The sequence below is a fragment of the Diaphorina citri genome, unplaced genomic scaffold (genome assembly GCF_000475195.1).
Source record: "Diaphorina citri unplaced genomic scaffold, Diaci psyllid genome assembly version 1.1 scaffold1706, whole genome shotgun sequence".
Taxonomy (NCBI): Eukaryota; Metazoa; Arthropoda; class Insecta; order Hemiptera; family Psyllidae; genus Diaphorina; species Diaphorina citri.
Window position 1 is genome coordinate 47,565 of NW_007379132.1, and position 11,231 is coordinate 58,795.

Genomic DNA, 11,231 nt, shown 5'->3' on the forward strand with positions numbered 1-11,231 from the left:
CAATACTTTTTCATTATTGGTACAACTTCGTTATACTTTAAGTAATATAAAGTAAAAAAAAGGATATAATAATGTTCAATCATCCTTCAATAAAGAGAACAAAATAATGATAAAACCCCATATCAACCTACTGGTGAGCTTTACTAATACACAACATGATTGTATTCCTAACATTTGTAACGTAAAGTAATATGGGAGAACGTAAAAAGTCTCCTTTTTCTTACTGACGATATAGGTAAATGAAATCTAAATGAAACTGTATTGATATAAATGACAATTTGCAAATCTTCTAAAGGCAATATCAGACAGACCGTACATAAAGTTCAATTTAAACCTAAACAGATTTGCAGAAAACATATTGCTCCATTCTTTGTTCAATATTGCCGAAATAAAGAATGGCCTGACAAGATCCAATAAATCCGAGAATCTTCCTCTTCTTTTTCTTCGCCTTTTCCCGTGTATAGACGGGGTCAGCATTTATTTTTTCGTCAGCCCTCAATCAGCCCTAAGGTGATCGCTTTTGGCCTGACATTTGGTTTTGGCTACAAAATTTTACGAGGCGATGCCCTACGAAATAAAGAATGGCCGGACAAGATCCAATAAATCCGAGAATCTTCCTCTTCTTTTTCTTCGCCTTTTCCCGTGTATAGACGGGGTCGGCGTTTTTCGTCAGCCCTCAATCAGCCCTAAGGTGATCGCTTTTGGCCTGACATTTGGTTTTGGCTACAAAATTTTACGAGGCGATGCCCTTCGCACTCAACCTTTGCTATTTCTTTAGCAAAGGAAATTCAGGCTGGTATATACTAACTGTTTATAGTCCCCAAGCCAGACTAGGCTGGTCTACTCCCTGTTTAACATCCCCCAGCCAGACTACAATAAATCCAAGAATAAGTGAATAAGTGCTATAAATTATCTATTTATTTAGGTACCAACCTATTTTGGATAACATGGACTGTTGGACTGTCATCGTAATAGGTACCTTCGTAGGTATAAATAATATACCTACCTAATTTATTTAATTTTGCAACAATAAATCAATATCTAAACATTCTTAACCAATAATTAGGTAGGTAATTTTTGTAGAGAGATACCATTATTAAATAGACGGTTTTTAAGACAAGAAATTTAAGCCTCCAAAAAATCCAAAACAGAACTTTTTAAACAATTTGGTCTTTGGGCTAGTAAAATTTACTTACTTCTTACTAAAATTTACTAATAAAAGAGGTGTGAGTAAAATTTACTTAATTCTACCCTTCTAGGGTTAAGTGAAGTGTACCTACTGCGTATGTATGTAAGAATAAAATATACCCGCTGGGTTGCGGGTTCTCTTTCCATCCAAAGCGAATTTCATCCTTAACAGGCTGGGCTTTGAACTCGGGACCTCCAGCTTGCAAGCCCAATGTGATACCCACTCGGCCACGGAGGTTGCTGCTTGTGAACATTCTGCTCCTAATAAGGAACCTCTTGTTTCTTCTGGTCAACAACTGCGTACTTGTTGCAGATAAGCCATCTTTTGGTCAACAACAACAATTGTAAATATGTAATGATTTTATTAGGTATAACAATAACTAATAATATATTTATGTACCTATAGATAGATCTTGAAACCAGGCGAACCCAAACAATAGATCAGTTGCGCTTACTTGGGTGATGTTTCAAAGTCATAGAGCAGGAAAAATGAGGACCAACGGATTTTTCTTTTTCTTCTATGACTTCTAGATCCCGAGATAAATCGATTTAAAAAATACTGGTAAATCGTGAACTTTGACGTCACGGCATACACTCCCGTAGGCGATGACGTCACATCAAATGTCCCGAGCAAAGCTCCCTCGCAGGCAACGCATTATTGTGTTTGTGCGCGTACGTTTCTGCGCAGTTCTTGCTGCTCCTCCGCTAGCGCGCTTGCATAGTGGCGCTACGTAACGGACGAAAAAAACAACTGCGTAAAGTCTGACGTCACACATATTTGATAACCGAAAAACGAGTACAATTTTTTGTTGATGGTGGGATTCGAACCCGGGACCTTCTGCATGGCAAGCTAGCGCGTTACCACTGGAGCAACCGTGACCAAATGGTTAAGAAGTAGGTATGAGTAGATAAAACACCTAGTGAATAGTAGGTACCTACTTGGTAAAAATAGTCTGGTTGGGGGACTTTTAAACAGGAAGTAGACCAACTTAGTCTAGCTGGGGGGGATTTAAACAATATACCAGCCTGAAATTTCCCTCGCTAAATAAATAGCAAAGGTTGAGTGCGAAGGGGATCCACTCGTACTTGAAATTTGTAGCCAAAACCAAATGTCAGCCGAAAGCAATCACCCTAGTGCTGAAACAGGGAGTAGAACCTGAATCTCCCTTGCTAAAGAAATAGCAAAGCGGGAATCGAACCCGCAACCTGGCGCTTATAAAGCAGACGCGCTACTCTCCAAGCTGACTACGCTGGGGCATGTTTTTTACAAATTTTACACCTGTAAGAATGAAGTTAGTACTACCTGCTAGTATACCTAGGTGCGCTACGTTTAACTCCGAGGTGTTTCGTACGAAAACTTACCTGTTTAGTTATAAATTTGACACAGGCAGCACAGGCTGTTTATTAAAAGCCAAACTTAGCAGGGTGGAAGGAGACAGGCAGAACTGTCAAAAGCGCTACAAAGCTATTCGTCTAAAGTTTTCGAGGTAAAAGCTTCCGCGGATTTATGAAAGTCTAAAAGTCCTTGTGAATTTAGTAGACATTTTTCCCAAACTCTTGAAATTTAATCAAGCCTTTGTGCCTTCTTGGGTAGAGGTTCATTTTTTATAATATCATACTCTCTCCTAATATTCTCCTACCTTCTCTTCTCCTTCCTATTCTTCTCTCCTTCCCTCCCTCCTTCCGTTTCTCATTATTCGCTTTTTCTTTTCTAAAAAACCTCTAGTATAATGGAAATAAAGAGTACAATGGGAAATTATATCCTCTGCGACAGCGGTTCATAAAATCATAACCACAACTCACTAACAACTGTAACAACTTACACTCGTACCTATTTATGAACAAGAATGATCGTTCTTAGATCAGTCTCAAGTCAAAATTGACCAATCAAATGCCTTGAGACTATGCTTGGCACGAACTTAAGAGCCAGCATTTTGTTCATAAATATGGGTGTTAGCCTGAAGTGAAAGGCGGAACTGTAAATACGGTTGTCTTATCGTCCCGAAACGGAACGGAGGAGGACAGGATAGGAGAAAGACAGTCGGTCCGAGAACGAACCTTATCTGTTGAGCATAAAGTTCGCCCCTTGCGGAAATCGAACCAATGACCTAGCGCTTCAAAGAAAGTTGCGCTACCCTCTAAGTTAACTAGGCTGGCTGAGTTTAACAGTTCAAATAAGAGGCAATGTCCCTCTTTCGTGTGACCTCAAAATAGTACCATGGGGACAGGTGTTTTATTTTTTTTATTTTTAAAGAGGTTTGACAGAGGGAACTGTAACTGCTATGGTCTTCCTTCTCTCTTCGAAATCGAAGAGAGAAGGAAGACAGGATAGGAGAAAGCCAGCCGTTCCGAGAACGAACATTATCCCATCAGGATAAAATCCGCGTTAGAAATGAAGTTATTTTATTTTTGGTAGAATTAGGTATCATTGAATTTTTCATATGAACTTTGGGGTGCGACCCCTTGGTTTGGGCTCACGACCCCCAAGGGGCCCGTGACCCACAGGTTGAGCACCACTTGGTTGAAAAAAGAGGAAGAGGCTTTGGCAAACTGAACATGGTTAGAGAAAAGAATAGAAATGTAATGATTTCTCCATTTCTCCTCAATTTAATGATTTTAATGCATTTTGAACTGGAAATGGGCTGACTCAACTTTTGGATTTTCGCTGGGAGAAAACTCCGTCATCGTCAGAATGAGGGGGCTGTTTTAGCCGTTTTTAGCTGTGAAAATTTTCGGGGGAAAACCCTGAAGTGATGCTTTTTGGGGTAAAAAAAGTTTTTTTTTTCGGGTTGGAAAAAAGAGTTATACCTAGGAAGGTACTGTCAGTTCTTGTCTTTTCTTCTTCGTCGTTTTCTTCTTCTTCGTCTCCTTCTCTTTCTTGTTATTCGCCCTCTTCTTCCTAATTTTGATTTTTTTTTGTTGTGAAATAGACAGATCACTGAGGACAGTTGTGTACCGGGGTGGGAGGGAGGATGCTCCAAATTTTCGAAGTCCATCCCAAGGTAGAGTACCTACATAGTAAAAAAAAAAACCGAGGGGTCCTCTCGACCCCTTAAATACGGTCCTGGTCCAACTTTATTTATTTACAGTAAAAACAACGCAACTCTTATATTCCTGATGGATTTCCTGGAAATTTGTGCTTTTAAAGCTGTCGCGTATTTCAATTGCAATGAGAACCATGTACTAACTTTAACCATGTACCTTACCTATTTACTTTATTTATGTATCTATGTACTTACATTATCTATAATATAGATAGTATATTATGGGTACTTACTTTATCATGTTAGTCTATGTATGTACCTACTTACTTTATCTATGTACCAATTGTACCATCTGTAATGTAGTATACATATAGGTACCTACTTTATAAAGAAGAAGAGGGGTTCTAGGGTTAGAGGGGAAGGGGGGGGGGCACTCTAGAAAGCAGGTAGGGAGGACACGCCCTCTCTCCCATTTCAAGCAAGAGAGGGGAGGGGACTCTTAAAAATAGGGAGGAGGAGGAGGAGGAGGAGGAGGAGGAGGGTGTAAAACTATGGTAGTGGTGTCTTTTTGTGACACATATAAATTATCTGACTCGAAACAGGGCTGAAGCTTTCATTAGACCAAGGACGTAATTAAAATTGTAATAAAAACATGAAATAATAATAATAGCAATCAAAGAAAATTTAATTATTTAATATAATTAAAAAGCACAAAATATTTTGGGAAGGAGCATTCGCAAAATATTTTACCTACCTCATTAATGAAAACAGGAGCTTTATTTCTCGGAAGGAAGGTACAGAATTTTATTTCATCTTTTTCAAATAAATTAAAATCTGTTACGAAACAAAATAATATGTATGTGTAGCAGCAGAAAATACAGGACTTTACGAAAATTGAATTCTGATGAAAAAAATAATAACAATATCAATATTATGACTGCCAAATGCATAGGTATGTATTTGTCATGACACCATGCTCTAAAACGCCATATTTAGCATTTTTTGAGCTAAATCATATCCTTGAGGCCATATTTCGGCAAAAATACGTGCCATATATATTGGCGGTTTCTGATTATTATCAAATTAATTTTAACGTTCTAAAATACACAATTATATTATACAAAGTATCTAATACATTTTTTTTTTTCGGATCGGTTGATAACAGAAATTGAAATTCTAAAATAAAATTTTTGTTCGTTTGGTTGTTCAAAGAAATAAAAAAATTCCCAGGTACGAAAAAAGGCACTTGAAAAAAGATTACCATAAAAAATTGTAAAGCTTGATCTTTTGGGCTGAAAAAATAATTGAAAGGTACCAGGTACATCTGCGTATGAGGTATTAAAAGAAAAGCTGATAAGATAAATAATGCAGAAACAATATGAAAAGGAGTCTTTTTTCAAATAAAATGCCTCTACACAAGCAATATTAAACAAATTTACAAAGATACATAATAAATATAAAATCGCTTGAAAAACATTTAAAACATAGACTATATCAATATTATAAAACATGTTTAATTTTGGCACTATAATGGACAGCGATTGTCGTTTTGTAAGGGGGTGCACTTAGATTTGTAAGCACATTGAAAATTAACAAGTATAAAATTTACTTCAATGAGGAAAAATTTGATATGACCCTAATTTTTATTGTTCTTCAAAAGTACAAAAATGGCCTAATGGTCAAAGACCCCGACATTTGCAACATAATTATGTACATAAATGTATCAGATTTTCAGCTCAATCCCCTTTAAGCGATGAGCTTCTTCTTCTTCTTCTTCTTCTTCTTCTTTTCTTCTTCTTCTTATTCTTCTTCTTCTTCTTCTTTTTTCCCCCTTTTTTGAACGAGTGCAATGATTTAGACAAATTTTATTTATTACATAATCACATAACATTCGCTATCCATCAAAGTATACCAGCCCTAAGTTACATTGAAGGCACCCATATCTTTTGTACCCAAGTGGTTTTAAATGTTCATTTTATCACAAATTATAATAACGACTGATACAGCCGATTTAACCCGCGACCAATCACAACGGTTCCTATTAGGCCGTGGTTTCATTGTATCAGATTTCTAGTCTAATGAGGTCTCTCGATCGAATCAAACGCAGTGGGTCTCAAGTGTCTATACATGTGGTTTCATTGCTTTCGAATTTATCACGGTAAAGCATTGATTACATGCAAACAGAAACTGTAGTTTACATTGGTCACCAAGGGTTAAATTAAAAATGTGAAGTCGTAAGACTAGAAATCTGATCCAATGAAACCGCAGCCTCCATTCACCCTTAAACCCATTAACGAATTTACGTCTGTTTTCTTCTTGATTACCCGTCTGTTGTTTAGATCGACGAAAAAAGATACATCATTCGGTGTTACCCTGGGGCAAGGCTAGACGTTGATGGGTTAAACACAGTGGCCGGAACTATTAGGTCAGCCACTCACTATCAGGTAGACCTGACAGGTACCTGATAGTCAGTTCTACCTGATCGTGTGAGTGTGCTCATCAGATATCAGGTAGACCTGACAGGCGGACTTTTCTGTAGCAAATACCTTGCAGATTTACTGTTGCTGAAATTCTTCAGCGTATTTTTGGGGTACAGCACCTGTTGTTGACTAATCCGACAGGCGGACCCGATCAGGTGTACCTGTCAGGTCTACCTGATAGTGGCTAGACTTGGACTGTGACACCTCCACCCGGTCACAAGGCCGTATATCCCATGGCCAATTCGGCCTGGATGGCCTCGAAGCTCTTATTCTTCGTCTCCGGCACGCGGGTGTACACAAACACCGCCCCTAGCGTACAAATCAACCCGAGGAGGCCGTAAGTCGCGGCCGATCCTACCGTGTCGATCAGATCCATGAAGACCTTAGACACGAGGAAGAGGCAAGACCAGGAGTAGCACATGAGGAGGGAAGAAGACCAGAGTTTGGCCTCCAGGGGGATGATTTCGGCCATCATGAACCAGGGAATGGGGCCGATGCCGATGCGAAAGATGGCCACGATGGTGCACACGGAGAAGATCGGGATCCAGCTGTAGTCTTGCATGTCGTAACCTTGAGTGGGAACATAGGATCGGGAAGGGTTAATGTTGGAAAAGTTATGTGAAAAATAAATTGGTGTGTAAGGGTTGATACACACCAATTCAACCCTTTTAGGGTTGATAGTAAACAAATAAAAAGGTAAATAATTATAATAAATAGAAAGCAAAAACAGGAAAAATGGAGAGAAAGAGGTTATCTTTTGGGAAAAAGGGTAAAGAATGTAAACATAAATTGGAATGTGAAAAGGTTACCTACCAGTAGAAAATTAAGTAAATAAATAAAAAAAACAGGTCGTACGAGGAAGAACAGTTAATGTTAAGAAAAAAAATAAATAATAAAATAAAAAATAATGCGAAAAAAAATAATGAAATCTCCCAAAAACACATTTCGTGTTCAAAACTTTGATGCCAAGTTCAAAAACTCACCTTGGTTTTTGAAAACAAAGTAGGCCACCAGGAGTAGTTGGCAGAACGCCATTGTGATTTCTGACGTGAAGAAAAGTTATGTGAAAAATAAATTGGTTTGTATCAACCCCTTTTAGGGTTGATAGTAAACAAATAAATAGGTAAATAATTATAATAAATAGAAAGTAAAAACAGGAAAAATGGAGAGAAAGAGGTTATCTTTTGGGAAGAAGGGTAAAGAATGTAAACATAAATTGGAATGTGAAAAGGTTACCTACCAGTAGAAAATTAAGTAAATAAAAAAACAGGTCGTACGAGGAAGACCAGTTAATGTTGAGAAAAAAAAGTAATAAAATAAAAACTAATGCGAAAAAAAACTATTGAAATCTCCCAAAAACACATTTCGTGTTCAAAACTTTGACGCCAAGTTCAAAAACTCACCTTGGTTTTTGAAAACAAAGTAGGCCACCAGGAGTAGTTGGCAGAACGCCATTGTGATTTCTGACGTGAGAAGAAGGAACCGGCGACCCAATCTATCGATAAGTAGACTCGATAGTAACGACACCACGACCTATAAAACCAACAAGGGTTAAATTGAAATGAAATTAGTTTGAAAATTCAATAAAGTCCACTTGGAAGTAGGAACAAACATTTCTTGGAAGTAGGAACAAACATTCCGAGAACAAACATTTCACCAATATTTTTTCAGCCTATTAGGCGCTAAAAAGGTTGGTGAAACCAACCCTTTATGTTTAGATATTGATCAAATAAATAAACTAATTTTTTTGAAAAAACCTAATGCGGATATAAATAAAGAAATAAATACACGAATAAATAAATAAATATTTCGCCTTTTCTCATTTATTTACCTGAACGGCTCCGACAATAATGGACGCGGTAGAGGGCGCAATTCTAGTGCCGGCATTACGGAATATATCCACCGTGTAGTAGATGAGTGCAGATACGCCACTGAAACGCTGGAACGTCATCAGACCCATGATGATGCCGATAGCTTTGCCAGTGGGGGATCTGAGGGAAGCAAAAAGTAGAACCAACAAGGGTTAAATTGAAATGAAATTAGTTTGAAAATTCAATAAAGTCCACTTGGAAGTAGGAATTCTTGGGACTTGGGAAAACACATTATCGGTGGATTTCACCAATATTTTTTCAGCTCTTAGAAGGCCTGTCAAGCTAACAGCCTATTAGGAGCTAAAAAGGTTGGTGAAACCAACCCTTTATGTTTAGATATTGATGAAATAAATAAACTAATTTGAAAAAACCTAATGTGGATATAAATAAAGAAATAAATACAGGAATAAATAAATAAATATTTCGCCATTTTCTCATTTATTTACCTGAACGGCTCCGACAATAATGGACGCGGTAGAGGGCGCAATTCTAGTGCCGGCGTTACGGAATATATCCACCGTGTAGTAGATGAGCGCAGATACGCCACTGAAACGCTGGAACGTCATCAGACCCATGATGATGCCGATAGCTTTGCCAGTGGGGGATCTGAGGGAAGCAAAAACAGTTAGTTAGTAGGCCATGTCAGGAGTCAAAAACTTCTCTCTTCGCTTTCGGGACGGTAATACATTCACTATCAGGTAGACCTGATCAGGTATACCTCATTATCAAGTCTACTGCAACAGAAAAGGTCTTATCGTCTCGATAGCGAAGAGAGAAGGTTTTTGAGGTTTGGTAGAAGACTTTCTGTTGAGGATAAAGTTCGCCCCGGGCGGAAATCGAATCAATGACCTAGCGCGTACAAGGCAGACGCTCTACCCACCAAGCTAACTAGGCTGGCTCTGGATGTTTTACCTGAGTTCAAATAAGAAATTCCACAGTTAAGGTAGATATGGTTTACCTGAGTTCAAATTTCTTCCAATGCTCCCACAGTTTGACAAAGCAGTTCCCTTCAAAGTCCTCCTTAGAGGAGGCACGCTTATCTTCGCCATCCTGTATCATCTTCTGGATCCGTAACAACTCGCCCTCCACGTCGAAGTTCGGGCCTCGAAGCCATCTGGGGACAGCCAAGAACAGTTAGTTAGTTTATTTATTTATTTAAATAACATTTTACATAGTTAGTTAGTAGGCCATGTCAGGAGTCAAAAAGTTCTCTCTTCGCTTTCGGGACGGTAATACCTTAGACATTAGACCAGCCATTCACTATCAGGTAAACCTGATCAGGTATACCTCATGATCAAGTCTACTGCAACAGAAAAGGTCTTATCGTCTCGATAGCGAAGAGAGATGGTTTTTGAGGTTTGGTAGAAGACATTGTAACACCCGACAGGATAGGAGAAAGCCTGCCGTTCCGAGAACGAATCCTTTCTGTTGAGGATAAAGTTCGCCCCGGGCGGAAATCGAATCAATGACCTAGCGCGTACAAGGCAGACGCTCTACCCACCAAGCTAAGAGAACTGTAACTGCTATGGTCTTATCGTACCGAAATCGAAGATAGAAGGACAGGATATGAGAAAGCCATACGTTCCGAAAACGAACCTTATCCGTTCAGGATAAAATATGCCCAGGGCGGGAATCGAACCCGCAGTCTAGCGCCTACAAGGCAGACGCTCTACCAACCAAGTTAACGAGGCTGGCACCACTATTTCCTTCCTTCCTTTTCTTCGTTTGACGAGTATGACTACGTCTGTTGTGGCCAGTAGTGTGTGGCTGTTATGAGATCTTAATCGCCCCCCATTTAAGGAGAAGAAGAGTGTAAAATATAACCTACTGGCCATTAGGGGAGTGAAATATGGACCCCATTTATTTGTTCTAGTGGTGTAGGGTTTAGGGTACATCATTTATCTTCCGTGGATAGCCACAGACCACCTGAGCTCCATTAAAAACAAAAAGGAACGCAGGAGAGAAAGAAAATTAGAGATAGAAGAGAGAAAAAAGAGGGATAGAGAAAATATGGCGCCTTTTTCCAAAAAAACAAGCTGGGCCCGTCCCTCCGGGAATTTTTAGCCCGTAGTTAATTCGATCGTGATTAGAGAAAATCAGTACCTATGTACCTACATAATTTGTTTAATATTCAGTTTATTATTATTCTTGATTTGATTTTTCGATTTTACTTTCATGTAATGATTTAAAATCAAGACCAGAGCCCGTTCTCCCTTTATTCCCAATATAAGGTTTAAGTCACCCATCCATTTATTGGCCTTGCTCGACGTAGCTTAACATAGGTGACGCTAAAACCGGTCTTAAAATAACGACTGAAGTGTTATCTAAAACTTTCTCACTTTGAGTTCATAGGTCGTCGCGACAAATTTCAAGATCAGAGCTCATTTGTGTGAGAAAATGTGAAAAAAATCCCCCAAAAACCAGTTTTTTTGGATTTTTGACTTTATGGTTTTCTGGACAAAATTTGCACCACCATTTTCATGTTCCTGGTAAAAAGACCTTTAATTTGGTATATAGGTCGACCAGGTTTGGATAAGTCCTTCTATGGGGACAGACAGACAGACCGACAGACAGACGACACCGAAGCGAATACAATAGCCCGTCCACTATACCTTGAATGAAAGTTTTTATTGTTTATTTATACAATTTGTATGTTAACAATGTTAGCTAATTACCTTTTTTTTTTACTATCGAATTAATAAAGGAAG

General features: G+C 38.6%; 1 protein-coding gene across 1 annotated transcript; it reads right to left on the reverse strand.

The window, feature by feature from the left end:
• Nucleotides 1-5,045: 5,045 nt before the first annotated feature.
• LOC103516938 (facilitated trehalose transporter Tret1-like) lies at nt 5,046-9,815 on the reverse strand. The gene is made up of 5 exons (XM_008481929.3): nt 9,811-9,815; nt 9,482-9,637; nt 8,970-9,129; nt 8,056-8,185; nt 5,046-7,222 (listed from the first exon to the last, which is right to left on the reverse strand). Exons 1-5 carry the CDS (start codon nt 9,813-9,815, stop codon nt 6,867-6,869), a joined length of 807 nt encoding a protein of 268 aa, XP_008480151.1. The 3' UTR covers nt 5,046-6,866.
• Nucleotides 9,816-11,231: the final 1,416 nt, after the last annotated feature.

Coding starts and splice junctions, on each gene's coding strand:
- LOC103516938 (XM_008481929.3), bottom strand. Junction 9,130..9,481: donor TGGAAGAAATTTGAACTCAG/GTAAACCATATC, acceptor TGCTTCCCTCAG/ATCCCCCACTGGCAAAGCTA. Junction 7,223..8,055: donor CTTTGTTTTCAAAAACCAAG/GTGAGTTTTTGA, acceptor TTCCCACTCAAG/GTTACGACATGCAAGACTAC.